The sequence below is a fragment of the Rhipicephalus microplus genome, chromosome X, assembly GCF_043290135.1.
Source record: "Rhipicephalus microplus isolate Deutch F79 chromosome X, USDA_Rmic, whole genome shotgun sequence".
NCBI lineage: Eukaryota > Metazoa > Arthropoda > Arachnida > Ixodida > Ixodidae > Rhipicephalus > Rhipicephalus microplus.
The window spans coordinates 26353633-26369655 of record NC_134710.1 but is presented as its reverse complement, the minus strand read 5'-3'; the positions used below and the strand labels follow the sequence as shown (position 1 = coordinate 26369655).

Here is a 16023-nt window from a genome sequence, read left to right as displayed (position 1 = left end):
GCGACTGAGTTTTTTTTTTGCGCAAAAGGATTATCAGATGCTGAAAACTCATGTAGTATACTTTACATATTTACAGTAATAAGAGCAGTAATTGTTACATGTCAACAACATCAAGACTTCGAAAAGGGCACCCCAAATGTGCATGATCAAGATTGAAGTGGTAGACCCAGTATTGAGACCAATGAAATCGTTCAATAAACAAACCAAAAGCTTTAATTTGATCAATGCCATATGATTAATGCTTTGACAGATATATTTACTAACGTTGGACACTACATCATTACCTGAGTTATGACTTACACATCAGACAGAGTGAATGGTCAGCCAGGCACTTATACCAAAAATGCTTACCGACCTACAGAGATCGAAAAGTATGTCAAGTGGACTACTGTTTTCGCCAACATGCTTTTCCATGTTGTTACAGGTCACGAGATGTTGATATACTATACTATATAATATCAGATGTTAATAATCAAAAAGAAACATTTCAAACACTGGTCCTATATTCTTCTTTACCACAAGCTAAAAAAACTTTTAAAGGCTTTCATAATCAACAGGTGCAAATTCCAGAAGGCGAATTTCAGTGCACATGCTGTAAAAGGGTTGGATGAGTGTTACAGAAAGTGCTAAAAAAATCTAAGCAATAATGATGAAAGACGAAGAACATATCTGCATACCTAAATCTGACATAAAAACTTTTACAAATAAAAATATTTTCCTTTACAGCGAAACACCCCTTCATTTATGAATACTTATAAGTGAAACAACTTGCTAGGAAGTCAGTAGTATTATATAAGAAAATAGTAGTTCCATGTGTGAATAAAGCGGATGCTGCATCTAGCACCAGTGAAATCAGCGACAAAGTGCAGCATCTTCTAGAATCAATTTAACAGACGCAAATTTATGAATACGTGAAATCTTGTCGTTACGGAATGATAAAAGAAAACAACGGCACAACAAATATATAAACAGTTATGATGTATTCACCTGAATTTCCGATCTTTAACGAATTTCAGTAACACAAAATGCAGTTGTCCAATGTTTTTACTTCAGTGGATAAACAGCCCAAGCCTTCCTTACAACCATGAGTGTTTTGAGTTCAACAAGAACCACATGCACCGGCTTTACTCCATATGTTTTATGCCTTCAAGAAAGAAAAATTGAATTGCTTAACACCTGCAACAGGCATAAAACTGGCAGAGCATCAATAAAGACAAACAGTCAATAGAACGCAAAGGGGAACTATTACTCCGGTGAGCAGCGCAAGCTTTTAATTTTTACAAAACCGCTTCGCAATGAAGCTCAATTCTAAATTATAGTTCATTTTCGAACTGCTAAAACTTATGCCGAGTGCTACGATCCCTTAATTCCCGCCCGCTTTAACATATATTATTCACTCAATAGCCTTAACATCAGCATCATCATTTGCGGTAATTCACAGCTGCTCCTATTCGGACGAGTTTACAACAACGCAGTCCAGCAATGTTCAGTACCGTGGTTGAATACCAGCTTCAGCTTCTCAGTGATGTCCTTCAGATCTTCATCCTTCTCCTTAAGCACAGGGAATACTGCACGCAATAACTTTCTAGCATCCTTCGGCAACACTCGCTTACAAACAAGAGACGATGCGCTCATTTTGTTAAAAAGCAACTACAACATGGACCACACACACAAAAAAAGATGGTAACAACAGGTAAACATACGCAACTTTCGTGCGCGCATGCTTCTATTAGAGTGTACTAGAAGTGTTGAGTGGCGTGACCGCGCCTCATGACCGAATCCCGTGTGCGCTGCCCGCAGCGGCGGCGCTGCAGTCGAATAGTACTAAAAGAGCCGCGCGCCGCGTGCAGGAACTGCTATGCGCTTCGTCCTCCGTCGCGCTTTCTTGATGCAGATTTCTTTGTACCTGCCCATCATTCATGTCTAGCACATGATGCCATAGCCCTTGAAGTATGAAACGCCAATCTACTGAACTTGAGCTCCATAAAAGCGCTTGTGAGAGATCGAAAATAATTCAAAAAGTGTGTTTTATACTGATTCCTTCTCTCTTAATAACAGAGCCGATTTATTGGAAGTTAGCTGTGGTCAGAAAGCTGTGAGATTAAAAAAACAAATACTGTGTCACACGCACGCAAAACCAGAAAGCCATAAGTAAAGAGGGGAGAGGAAGGGAATCTGAACCCTCTACATTACGAAATGTTTTCGTAATTTAACTTTTCGGAGTATACTAAAATATTTACACGTATTCACAGTGACCATGAAGTGCCAAAGTTGCGCGTTCTGCTATATATGTTTGTGTGTGTGTGTGTGTGTGTGTGTGTGTGTGTGTGTGTGTGTGTGTGTGTGTGTGTGTGTGTGTGTGTGTGTGTGTGTATGTGTGTGTGTGTGTGTGTTTACTGCATATAAAAGGAAGGTAAATTTCTCAAAACAAGATGCACCACTACCACTGCCTGCCTACATCTTTCATAATAATAATAGATATAATATATGGGGCTTAACGTCTCATATAATAATAGAACTACGCTTATAATACAAAACATCGTCGTAAAATTGTTCGTTTGTAGCTTGCAATGTCGTTACGCCAATAGAATATTTGGAAAGCAGCACAATTTAAGCTGTCGATACAAAAATGAGAACTGGTTACAATAAATTTACGCAAATTATCAGACAAGCTATATATACAATTGACACTTTTTAATATGTGTGTGTGTTGTTTTATTAAGTTTAATGTGTATTAAACCTTTCGGAAAGCAATAATTATTATCTTCTGCAAAACTGGCATGATAAAACAGAGTCGTCACCGATTAATGTTGCGGCAACGTTACTTATACTCAGGTTTCTCGGGAAACAATTGAGCGCATGTAGGCTGATATGAGGAACACTCTGCTCTGGATATCATAGAGACTGCCGACAAAACGAGCGTATGATTTAATCACGGTTTTGATACTTTTCTCTTTGTAGTTCACCAGTAGCCACTTATGATGTAACGCAGCTCAAAGCGCTGATTGAGTAAGAAGCTAGGCGGATCCGTGCAAATTCCGATTGACATTTTTTTTTTTTTTTGGGGGGGGGGGGGAGGGGGTGGTAGGTCGGCAGACTCTTGAAACAACGAGTATATCGACGCCATTTCGGCGTGCCTGCATTTTCACTCGTACAACATTGCGCGTAGCAGGTGCGTTCACTGATAAAGGCTCAAAAACGCAATAAACGCGCTAAAAACGAGCAATTGCACGCTTTCGCAGGCTCGGGCGTGCGCGCTCCCAATGCAGACGTTTCTGATACTTTTAGTACTATGCGACTACAGCCGACGCTACTGCCACCCGCTGGAGAAGCAGCCGAGGTGCGGCGCGGCCGCCTCGTTCACTCGGAATCACTCCACTGCCCGACACTAGAACTATATTATAACTTCTATGTGTGATGATGGTGATGATAATACAAACAATGTTGCCAGGTGTATCGCTGGTCAAAACTATACACAAACTATACATAGAGTGTCATACAATAATACCAAGAGAGGAATCTGGCGCTGCAATCGTGTACCCCCATAGGAATTAAGCCGCCGCTGCGGCATCCTGGGGAGTATAGCTGAAATTACATCGAAATGCTATTGATGCTATTTTCACCCGGTTAGAGTGTACTAGAAGGGTTGAGCGGCGTCAGCACACCTCCACTTTCTAGGCACCCACTGGCCACTGCCTCCTCTAGAAAGATGACTGCGACATGCGACATCGCACGCAAGTAACTTCCTTGGTCGCACGCTTTTTTATGGCTTTTGAAATGCCGAGCCCGCGACGGGTTTTTTTTTTTTTTTTACCATCTCATAAAGTTTTCTTGCTACTTCTGCTAGATTCGGAAGTGACGCCATCAAAAAAACACGACTGTGTTGCCTCCAAGACGGCAGTAAACATTGCTTTGTTCTCAGAGGCAAGAAGGTTTAAAGCCATAGAGTAATTAGGATTGATTGATATCGGGGGTTTAACGTCCCAAAACCACCATATAATTATGAGAAACGCCGTAGTGGAGGGCTCCGGAAATCTCGACCACCTGGGGTTCTTTAACGTGCACTCAAATCCGAGCACACGGGCCTACAACATTTCCGCCTCCATCGGAAATGCAGCCGCCGCAGCCAGGATTCAATCCCGTGACCTGCGGGTCAGCAGCCGAGTACCTTAGCCGCTAGACCACCGCGGCGGGGCAGTAATTAGGAAACTCTACGTTTAAAGCTGCCGCCGCAGCAAGCGATCGCAGCCGACACTCTTTGGCACAGAGTTTCATGAAATTCTATGCCCCTTTGGGAGGCACTGCGCCGTGCTCCCGACCGGGTTGCAGAAATTAGGTGCCTTTTCTCATCTTCTAACCACTACCACCCTTTGGGCCTTTGGGGGAGCGGAGAAGAAGAGAACTGGAGAGGGCCGGAAGCCCGGGACTAGCTCTTCGGTTCAAAAGTGTGGCAACTTGGGCTAGTTGGTCTGTGGTATGGCATGACGAGAACAGGACGACGACGCAGAGACAGGAAAGGCACAAGCGCTCGTGTCATTCTTGTCTCTGCATCGTCGTTCTGTTCTCGCGCTTTAACTATCGTCGCGACGACAGAGAGCATGGAGGAAGTGACAGAGACGCCTTCCTCCATGCAGAGACACATGTGCTCGGCGATGGCGACGCAACACCGGAAGACAAAAACTGACGTCACGTACATGAAACTAAAACATAACAGACAAATTACAACACTTTTCGTTGATGTTTAGTAGCTTACGAGCTTTTTCTTTAGTCTGTCTGGATTATGTACATAATAGAGTTTTGTACTACTACTACAGCTACCCCCCCAATACATGTTGGTAAGCTATGACGTTGCGTAGAATGTCGAGGCTATGAGACAGTTGTTTTTGAAAGAGAAGTTTTTTTTTGCAAGTTGATGACATCGCCTAGATAAAATACTATGATGAATAAATATATCTTTAAATAAAAAATCGTGTCTCTGACTGGTGCTAGATTTTTTGACAAAAATTTGTGTCACAATGCTGAAAGAAAATTGATTAGTGCGTTAATTTTTTACATGTAAAACCAGAATCACAAAGCAGGTAATTTTACGTGATCCAAAGTTAACTGCCAGTGTTTCACGAGCCATGTCACTGTAGGTAGTAATAGTTTACACTCGGAATCGTTGGGAATCTTTGGGGACGGCTTCTTGCTCTCCCGTAGTAGAGTACCAAGTACTCTAAATCGGTACCTACTATTTCAACCCCCCCCCCCCCCCCCCTATTTTTAATTGTGTATACGGTCTTTGGGCTGCGGTGCGAACGGGTGCGAACTCACCGTCGTCTGACCACGGCAGACGCACGGCACGTCTTTCAACTCTCCCATGGTGGAGTACTTGGTACTATAATTCGTTATCTACTCTTCTAATACTCACAATGAATGCAGTGTCAGTGCAACTGCTGAAGGTACGCAAATATAATGTAAAATTAAGTGCACGGTTACGAAATAGCGCTTTCGGCAGCTTTAATCGTTGTTGAGTTCGCGGTTAGGCGGTGTTAGCGGTAGGACCTTTGAAGCAAAAACCGAAGCGATGCCGGCTAGGAAACCGAGCCGTCGTGGTAACCATTGCTACCACACTGCCCAGTGTTCTGTGCTATATCTATCTTCGGCTCAAGTCACAGGCATCTTTTCAGACGTGGAGGAAGAGAAGTGGTTATAAGAGGGAAAAGAAGAGAAAAGTGAGCCCCGTAACTGTGTGCATCAGGGTGCGACACCTCAACAGTAGCTCACAAGGGATAGGGTGAGGAGGGATTAAAAGCATAGGATTAAAGGTATAGAGAGAGAGAGATGCGCTGGGACAGCGAGCGAGGACATATGAGGGGATAGGAGAGATAGGAAAGATGGAAACACGGTCCCAGGAGTCCGAGGACAAGGCACCACTTGCGAGAACTCTTGCAAGTTTTTCCTTCCTCCATGTTTCTAAAGGATTTTTAGGAACATTATAACTGCTCTAAAAACGAAACACGAAAACGAAATGGACAGGACTCCACTTCGTTCTCGTGTCTTGTTTTTAGCGCAGTTATAGTTTTCCTAAATGTCTTACCAACTAGCCCCCTATCATACGCTTCTCGATTTCTTGAGGAAGCGTTGGTTGAACTTGAAGAAACGAAACTACAACAGGCAGAAACCTCAATATTACATTACGACAATTTTACTTTATTTTAATAAGCAATGAATATATCTAAAAACGCTATACGCGAGCAGCGCTTCATTTGTTTGCTCGCTTAACTTGAAATATTCACCTGTGGACCGGAAGTGACACACCTTTTGAAAGCGTTGCTGCCGCTCCTACCTGTTGACCGCATCTGCGGAATGCGCGTGAGTCAAGTCTGAGCAAAAGTTGGATATGTGGTCTTTGTCGAGGCATTTATTGCCTTGGCTTCTATTAGTTATCCTCTACGGTAAGCCTCTGTGTTTACTTATTAACTCAACCGCTGTAAAACGGCCCGCACACCGTGGCGGATGCATCTGGCGGTCATGCGAACCACACCTTGCGCTGCTGACAGTCGTGTTGACTGACGGCTCATAGCTTGGTTTCTTTCCTTCTGTGATGCTTTTAACTAAGAAAAACTTGTGGCCGTGGCATAATTTAGCCGTGGCCTCGTACGTGCGCGTTGTTAAAACCGCACGATTTTTTAAAAACTTTAATTGAACAGTTCGCCCGTACAAGAGCTTGTCTGTTGGATCTAAGCTGAGATCGCGTTATTTAAAGTGATCAAGAATAGCAATCACTCCGTGACTCTCTGTAGATGTGATATTGTGGCTCGTGCAAAAAGTATCAAGAGGTTTAGTTGTTTTGTGCCGCTATATTTAAATTATTCTTTGGTGTGGCCACTGCATGCGCTCACTGAAAAATATGCGTGAAGGTACTACATACGCTTAATCCGTGCTATGATCAAGCGATGCGCCAGTGCTTGGTAGAGTCGGAGCGTTCTGATTATCGTAAAGGTGACAGAAGCGCGGTGTTGTATTTCTGCCGCATTAAGGTCTCAGCAACTGTGCTTCTGCGCGACCTGACAAGATGCTTTTTTTAGAGCTGAAAGAGATCACTGCTCGTAATGTAGTTTTTAGAGAAGAGCGTTCCATTTTCCTTTTAGCTGATTTCATGCTGTTTTTCTTTACGATTCTATGTGGCCGAGTTTCTGTTTTTAGGCCAGATCTAGAAATTCTACTTTCACTTTCATCAGATGACGTTTCTTTTTATTAAGTCTCTTGCGGTTTTAGGTAGCTTGCTTGCTTCTTGCCTTAATACTTCACCTCCAGCTTCTTTAAAAAGCTGTCTACTTATTTGTTTTTTCTTTCTTTTTACCCTGACTACATTTAGGCTGGCCTACTTTAAGCGATTTTGTTCTTGTGTACATAAGGTTGAGGGGGATCTTAATCCTTAATCCCTCAGTGTAGTAATCAGCGATTACTTCACTGAACTTTGCTTTGTTTGCTATTTCTTTGTCTTGTGCCATACTTGGGTGCTCACACATTATGAAATCTGTTTTTTCCCCCTCTGTGAGTGTTTTTTGCGTGCCCACTTACCATTTCTATATTGTCGGATGATGTTCATTATATGGAGTTGACTTTCTGTAAATTACACTATTATTTATCCTCTGGTACTCGTACATTCGATGCCATATTTGCCAATTGCATAATTTTTGTGATTACTTTCTACTTTTGCACTGAAGTCACCCGTGACTATGGTGTGCTGGGTTAAGACCTTATGCATTTCTACTTTGGACATCTTCTTAGTTTCACTTGTCGTCATGGCTGGACGTTGGAGTGTAACCCTTTCTTACTTTCAGTTTATCTTTCCTATTTAATTTGGTCACAGCGCATGCTGTGCTGCAGAATTTGAGGTCGCCCGCAGTATCTGTGAATTCGTGAACCCTACTCCATACTCTCTCTTCTCGAGGAGGCCCTGTATCAGAGGATGTGCTCATTAGTTAACAATGTGTAGGCTCTTCACCAGCTGTACTAACCTCACTAAGTACAGTGATATCCCAATAAGTGCCTCATAACTTCTCTAGGAGCACCACTAGCCTCGCTTTACAGGCAAGAGTATGCACTTGCAGAGTTGCCAGGTCTCAGTAGAGGCCTCTCTGGGTTCAGTGTTTTTCCTTTCTCCTTTTTCTTCTCACCCTGCGCTGCATTACAATTCTGACTACCACCATGGTCAGGCGTTCTGCAGCCTCTGGACAATCACAGAAAGGTTGTAATTGATAGCACCATTTCGAAAGATACTGTGCTATGAAAGCCAATTCCTGCTCTTGTGAGGGGTAGATAAGATGGAGGTAGGTGGGGAGTGAATACATTTTCTTAAATTGCTGATGACATTTATTACTGAGACCAAAGTAATTCTTGTTACGTTAGCTCACCAACCCGACATTATATATATATATATATATATATATATATATATATATATATATATATATATATATATATATATATATATATATATATATATATATATATATAGTTCCAAATGAAAGTACGCACATTTAACTAACAAAAACAACTGATAATTTATTACCTTAAGTTATAGACAAATTTATTAGTTTATAATTTATGTGGGTTAACCCTCTGATGCCCACTGTATCACATTCGATGCATTGGATGCCTCAATAAAGCTACTAAAAGCTACTGTAGATGTCATGATAAGCAATTATTGCAGATTTGACAAGCAGGTACAGTGACTTACATATTATAAGACAGTAAGTAATCATTTTTACTTGATACTAATAAGTTATGCTTCTAATAAAATTTCATTCGTATTTTTTCTAAAACGAACTGTACAAGAAGAGTAAAAGTTCAGAAAAATTTTGAGAAAACGCTGACATTTTGAGAAAATGCTGACTGTTCTGTCAGCATTTTCTCGAAATTTTTCTGAAGGCATAACTGTTTGTGGGCATTACAGAGTTAAAGGTACCCTCAAAAACTTTTGAATCACCTGTTTTTATTTGTGTTTTGCTTGGAGTGATGGCAAGGGATAATTTTACTTTTGCTCTAAGAGCCGATATTAAATGATTTAGTACTTCAATCATGACATAAAATCATTGCTGACCGTATCAGCACGTAGTGGTGCTGGCCAGAACTTTTGCTGCCGAAAAGGACGACGGAGGGCTCCGGGCTGTGATTGAAGAAATGTAACGTCAGACGCAATCGTGGCATGGGATCAAAACTGAGGTTGCCAATGTGTTTCTTTTTTATTTGTTTTTCTGTAATTTTCTATTGAACCTTGAACAGATGCGGCAGCCCCCAAAAATATCACTGTGACTACAAAGCACAACAGAGATGCTGGCTACCATTTCGCCACTGGATTTTTGGTTTGCGCAGGTTGGATGCGCATACGAAAGGCTTCTCTTTCTTCCATCTTCTTGCTTTTGTGAGCTGCCTCATTCCATATCTGCAGTGCGCTTTTCGTTGTTGTTGAAAGTGTGCAATGCACCCTTGTAGTTCATTGGGCAGCGAACTACTCGCGAATGGTCAACAGTACTTCACCGCCCCTGTCCTCCCCCAAATTTCTTTTTTCGGAATAAGCGCAGGGGGCTACACGGAATGTTGTAAAGAAACAGCAGAAGGCAAGCTAGGAGTCGGGCACCACGTTTGTTGCCGTGGCAAAAAGGTTAACATTACTTTGGATAAAGCAAGCAACAGTGGTGTGCGAGCTTCCCCTATGTTGGCGCTTTCAGCTTATTTCATCGGGGCAGCCCTCTGACGTCACCGGGCCTCGTAGGGGCCAGTGAAATGTGGTCAGGTGACCCCACAAAAATCGAGTTGCGGGTCGGCATTTCTTTTTTTTCTTGTATTTTGAAATTTCTAAGTTGAATAACTTCGGACTGCGTACTGTTATCACTGCCATATTTGCTGCATTAGTTTGTCTATACTTCGATCTACACAACGCACGAATAAAAAATTGGGGGTTGAAGAGTGTTGCCCCTTAAAGGGGGAATACTTCAATATATCAGTTGTCCCACTGTTTTCTGTCTTTCATTGGGAAATTTCGTTAAGGCTGCCTTGTTTTTGTTAACCCCGTCAACAAAACTAATAGGTTTTGAAAGTGCAATAAGTTCCTGTTTCCAAAAATCAGATATAATTATGGAAAAACCACTCATCACTTCCATGGCCATATTAATTTAGAAGCACATCTCTGTTAGTATTAAGTAATCTTTTCTATTTTAGTTACTTCTACATTACATAGTGTATTTTTAGGGGTTTTATTTTGTTGGTATTTTGTGTGTTTGGTAAGCAAAAAATCAACTTTTTTGTTCATCATTACTCATTGGTTTTGTTTTCTGAGTACTTTTTGTTAAAATATGGTATAATGCTGCTTGAACGTATATCTAACTGTTTTCTATTTCACTGTAATTTGTATTTTGTAATGTTTTTTTTCTTGTTAGTTTGTTTACACCATTCTTGCTGCTCTAATACCCATATCTGCCTACTTATAACATGAGGTCCCCCTGACAGTTTCTTGATTTTGGGATCTCCTGGTGCTGTATATAGTATGCAAGCTCATGTTATCGTACATGCAGTAATAATTAATAAACATTAAACTGCATTTTCCATGCATCAAAATTAGTGACATTTCCAATATGCATATGTTTACTTTTTTACTTTTTTATTATTTACTTATTTACTTTTTTATCTTAGGATAGAGTAAGCTATTTTTTACCGTGCTTGAAACCAGGATGCAAGTTTTATATTGAGCGAAATTTAGAGAACAATAGAATATAAAGTAGTTGCTGAGCCACTTGGTGATGCATATGATACTAATAGAGTATGGTGCACATTTTCGATCAAATGCATTAAGAGGCCACGTAGGAGTGGAACTTGGACTCCCACTTTTAGTCGAATTTTTGTTTATTTTTAGGTGTCAGAACTTTTTGGCTGACTACTGTGGTGCCATTGCATTTTCAGGACAGATAGAAGTTGTGTGGTGTAGCAAAAAGTTATTTTTGTATGTTTTTTTTAAATTCATGGTTTGGTTGCACTGAATAAGGTTTTCACCAGGGTAGGCAGAAATTCATTGTTTCTTTTGAGGCTCCATATTTCCTATAATGTTAAGATGAGACAACTGCACAAAGTTTTCATTGAAAGATGCATTCGTTTTCAATTTCTTTAAAGCACCTTCTCACTTACTGGACACAGGTTACAGATATTCAACAATAACGCCCTTTGAGATTGGTGGTATGTATGGTATGACAAAAATGTGCTTGCTGTGTGAACCAGCCTGGTGACATCACCATCTCTAGGACATGTAGAAATCTTTGTTCATCAAGATTTCTTGTAGAGCATGCTAGTGTATTCAGCTGTGTTATTTTCTGCGTTTGGCAGCATTACATAAAGCAGTATTTGTAGCAAAAGTCGAGCACAAGCTGTAGTGTGGAAACGTACCGAATTACTAACCTCACATCGCTGCTGTAACCCTGTCACAGGTAAGCATAAAAAAGTCGGCAGTAAGCCATGTAGGCTGCAACCACATACTTTCACCATGGACGATGCCTCATATTCCTTATACACATTTATCATGTTGTCCCTTCAGGATGATGTCAGTGAAACGAATTTAATTTGTGCAGTATATAGAACTTCTGAAGTTTGTTAGAACCCCACATTGAGTTTGATGGAAGATTTAAATGTGTACCACTTGTTCAATATAAAACATATTTTGTTGTATCTGAGTTTGTTTTAAGCAAGTTTTACTGTAGACAGCTTCCTTTTTTTTTGTTATGGCAGTTACTTTTATGTGACATTATTCATTTCTTTCTGTGCTACGAAATTTCACATACCTATCTGCTCTCCTTTCAGTTGAGATGTCATGTATGTAATGTCACTCTTATCATTTGAGTGACAGCTATATCATTGCCATTAAGGTAAAGCCTCTGATTCTGGTTTTTATTTCTGAGAAATAATTACTAACCATTGCAAACAAAGTTTCAAACTTACGATGCTGGTTAGAGTTGCAGACTGACTCCAGTTCACTGTCTAGAACCTGCTGTCGATGTGATAAATATTTAATAATCCTGTACTCAGTATTCTTTACATAATACCACAGTGCTGATTATTTCTGAATAAATGGGCACAGAGCTAAGAAATGTCAATGAGGCTAAAGTTCTACATTTTCGTTCTTTTTCAAATGTCCACAGACCATTTGGGACCTGATTTAATAGCAGAAGTGCTGATAAAGATCATGTTTGAAGTTGTTTTATTCTGTTTGCTTTTCGAAGTCATTGTCTAGAGCTGTAGCTTGCTATATCCATTTTGTTTGTTTCAGCACTTCCCTGTTACGGCCAACATGACGTCACCTGGTGCACTGTGAATGATGCAGAACACCTTAAGTGCACAGAATTTGCTGAGGCAGTGCGTGTAAGCCGCCTGTTCTCCCTAACGCTCAAATGTAAGCGAGCTGCATTCAAGGATCAGTGCATGAACTTTCTGGATAATGGTCAAGCCAACCTGGTGGAACTTGACCCTGGTGAAGTCTACACGGCGGGGCGTTTTCACAGTGTTATTCCTATTCTGGCTGAACGCTATGGCAGAGGTAAGCAAGCTCTAAAGAGTATTTTATGTACCGTATTTTCCGGATTATAAGTCGCACCTTTGCATAAGACACACCCCACTTTTTTCGCGTTTCGAAAAAATTGATATATAAGTCGCACCTTGGTATAAGACGCACCTCTTATCTGCGTGATCAGCCCAACTGAGCATAATTCAGCATGCACTTAGTTTTATCTGCATTGTACTTACCCATTCCGGATCCCTCGCATTCCCCTAACCCATCAATAAAAGGGCTATAGGTTACACTAAAAATGCAATGATTGAGCGCTTGTAAGCAGAAAAAAATTTATTCTTCACTGCACGTTATCTAGGAATCGTCAAAGGCCTCGTCCTCTCATGCGGTGTTGAACAGTTCGGCCAATTCACGGGGCAGGGTCGCAGGGACATCATTGTCATCTTCCGAGTCGCTTCTGTCATAATCGCTGAAAGGCGCAGACGCAACAAGGCCAGCTTTTTGAAAGCCTGCAGCTATTGTGGATACAGACACGGTATCCCACACTTCGTCGAACCACTTGGCCACCTCGCCAAACGTTGCATGTCTCATGCGTCCGGAGACCGTAAAGCTGTGGTCGCCGTCGGTCATCCAGCTTTCTCACAAAGACCGCAGTACAGCTTTGAAGCTGCGGTTGACGAAGATATACGAAGGTTGCAGCAGCTTCGTCATATTGCCTGGTATGACTGCAGGCGTGCACTTGACACCCTTCACCCTCCTAAGTGTTGCATCTGTAATCTGTGAAGCCATTGAGCCATTGAGTCTTATGTTTGGGTGCACGCATGCTGTCCATAACGAGCAGACCTTTCTTCATATTGAAGAAGCCATCTGGTCGTTTGACAAAACATTTTTCAAGCCAAGCTGTCATCATGCTTTCATCTATCCATCACTTTTCGTTTGCCTGGATGATTACACCCAGAAGGAAAGCTTTGGATGATTACACCCAGAAGGAAAGCTTTCGTTCGGCAGGTTCTTCCGCTTAAATATAAGCATTGGTGGCAGTTTGGTTCTGTAAGCACAGCAAGCAAGGACGACCATAAAATGTGACTTTTCGTGCCCAGTTGTTCGCAGAAGCACCAACTTATCACCCTTCTGCATAACAGTTTGTCCCATCGGAATGTCAAACGTCAATGGAATTTCGTCCATGTTGACTATGTGATCTTCTGATAGCTCGCTTTCGTCCACCTGCTTCTTCACGAATGCTTTGATCTTCTTGAGGTTTTCAACGAAGTCTTCGGGCAGCTTTTGACAAAGTGTTGTGCGCACTCTGATGCTCAAAGAGTTGCGCCTCATAAATCTGAAGCACCAAGAAGGTCCACCGGCAAAACTAACAACTCCCATCTCCTGTGCCCACGTGCGCGCTTTGAGATGCAACTGCACAGTAGACAGTCCATTGCCTTCAGCACATTGCTCTAGTACCCAAGTGCGCAGACGGGCCTCAAGTTCCGGCCATCAGGCTTTCAATCCTCGGTCAGCTTTCTTTGTGCTTCTCATAGCCCTAAGCTTGTCCTCTGACTTACGCCAATCATGCACTATCTTTTCACTCACACCAAAATGTCGTCCAGCAGCACGGTTACCGTTTCTAAGGGCGAACTCAACTGCTGTCAACTTGAACTTCGACGTGTAGCTTTTCCGTGATTGCCGAGGGGTGAACCCGAACACACGAACCAGACAAAGCAGAGACGGCAACTCAAGGCCGTTTCACACGCCACAAAAAGTAGCGATTTTTTAGGCTGCGCATTCGCTCGCAGCGAAAAAAAAAACAGTTCGCTCCCGCTGCAGCGGTCAGCAGCGAGTTTCCAACATGTTAGAAATTTTTGCTCTGATCGCAACGGTGGAAGCGATTTCTATTTGGGACCCGTCGAAATAGGACCGGGCCGGCCAAGCTGTCAAAATTGCCTCGATGTGTTTGTTTTGGTAAATGCCCTTGTTGGACATCTTAAAGTGTAGATAGGAAAGGAAAGTGTTCTTAAATTACTAAATAATTAAGTGCTCTTCGTTGCCACTCATGGAAACTTAATAATATCATAATGCATAGATTGTTAAATTATATTTTTGCACGAGCGAACGGTTGCAAGAAACGTTGCTCGCCGCTCCAGTCTCAGAGCGAAAATCGCGAACCATTCGCGGTCCATGTGAAATGAAACCCCCAACGGCGGCGGTTGCGAACAGAGCGTTTGGAGAGAATGGAACGATTTTTTTCGCTGCAATCGCGCCATGTGAAACAGCCTTCAACCACCGCAGCGCAGCTGACACCACATGACCACACTGGCGAAGGATGGCTTGACTCTGTTTGGCTCACTTCTGCATCGACATGGATTGTCCTTACTATCGCCTCGCAAGTGCAACAGCGCCTTTGCTGTCAGCCCTTGACAACAATAAATGTTCTAAAAGGGCAAAACAATAATATTATAGTGCAACAAAAGAGCAATGTGACTTGGTAATTCTAAATTTGTTGCTTAAAAATTTAGTAACTTGTGCAAAGCACAAGCATTCCAACTTTATTTTTTTTTTCAGTCGCGCTTGCTGTTTTGCAACCTGAATTTTGATGTGCCGGCTGCAATTGCTCACTGAATGACCTGACAATTGTTACTGCTGTTTAAAAATAAAAAGAAGTAACTTCAGTTCTAAAGTGAAAGGAGAAAAAAAGATGGGTAGCAGGAGCTAGTCAAGCTGTTTTAATACAGCTTTTACTCCCGCTATCCTTTATGTAGTCTCAAACATGAAAATAAAGATTCAATTCAATTTAATATAGGTCCCACCTTTGTATAAAATGCACCGGGGCAAAATTCAGAAAAAAAAAATGTGTCTTATACTCTGGAAAATGCGGTAGTAGCATTTCTCACTATAAACATGCTCTTGCAGGAAGCCATTAGCAGACCTGTGCGGGCAACAGTACTAGTTGAAAAGTCTCCCTCTATAATCATTTTTAACATTTTGCATCAACAGAATGTTCACCAATTGAAAATTACTTGCTGTGTTCTTTATTTTCTACCTTTTAATATCATTCACAAAAGTTATGGTTCAAGTATGCATGTAGTTGTGCAGCATCATACTTGTCACATTGTCTCTCGTCATTATTTTGCATGGTCCGTCTGCTGGATTTTGTAAATTTTTTAATGTTCTTTCAGATCTATTTTTTTATTCTCAGTTACATTTTTTATTTATTTATGTATTATTAATTAAATCGGGCTTTGTGCAAATTATTACACAAAGTGCATATTTGGCTGTGTGAAAAAAGCAGAAATTCAGGGGAAGATTGACACTTCAAGCGATAAGCAATTGTCAACCAAGGAACGTCACTGGCATCCACATTTTGTGGAGTTTGATTCCTAGTGCATGTGAATGTGTCCTTGTGGGCATATGGACATAGATGTGGGTCTGTGGCCATGTCTGTAGAGCACGCGAGCAGCCGGTTTTTGCCTTGCGGTGTGGTACCTTGGGAT

At 41.6% G+C, this 16023-nt stretch overlaps 2 protein-coding genes across 9 annotated transcripts in view; one reads left to right on the top strand and one right to left on the bottom strand.

Annotated features, from left to right (window-relative positions):
- Positions 1-1804, bottom strand: part of LOC119175746 (pseudouridylate synthase TRUB1) — a 36048-nt gene extending 34244 nt beyond the window's left edge. For 2 of the 7 annotated variants that reach the window (XM_037426697.2, XM_075876087.1), the window contains exon 1: positions 1494-1787. In XM_037426697.2, coding sequence (XP_037282594.1) covers positions 1494-1635 — 142 coding nt within the window. In that variant the 5' untranslated portion in view covers positions 1636-1787. Of the gene's footprint in view, positions 1-1493 lie in introns of all 7 variants that reach the window. The other 5 variants (XM_075876086.1, XM_075876089.1, XM_075876085.1 and 2 more) reach the window with 5 other exon arrangements.
- Positions 1805-6282: 4478 nt separating this feature from the next.
- The window catches only part of Tsf2 (transferrin 2), a 77350-nt gene continuing 67609 nt past the window's right edge, over positions 6283-16023 (top strand). The window contains exons 1-2 of one of the 2 annotated variants that reach the window (XM_037426694.2): positions 6283-6437; positions 12302-12568. In XM_037426694.2, the coding sequence (XP_037282591.1) occupies positions 6383-6437; positions 12302-12568 (322 nt within the window). In that variant the 5' untranslated portion in view covers positions 6283-6382. The remainder of the gene's footprint in view (positions 6438-12301; positions 12569-16023) is intronic. The other variant, XM_075876084.1, reaches the window with a different exon arrangement.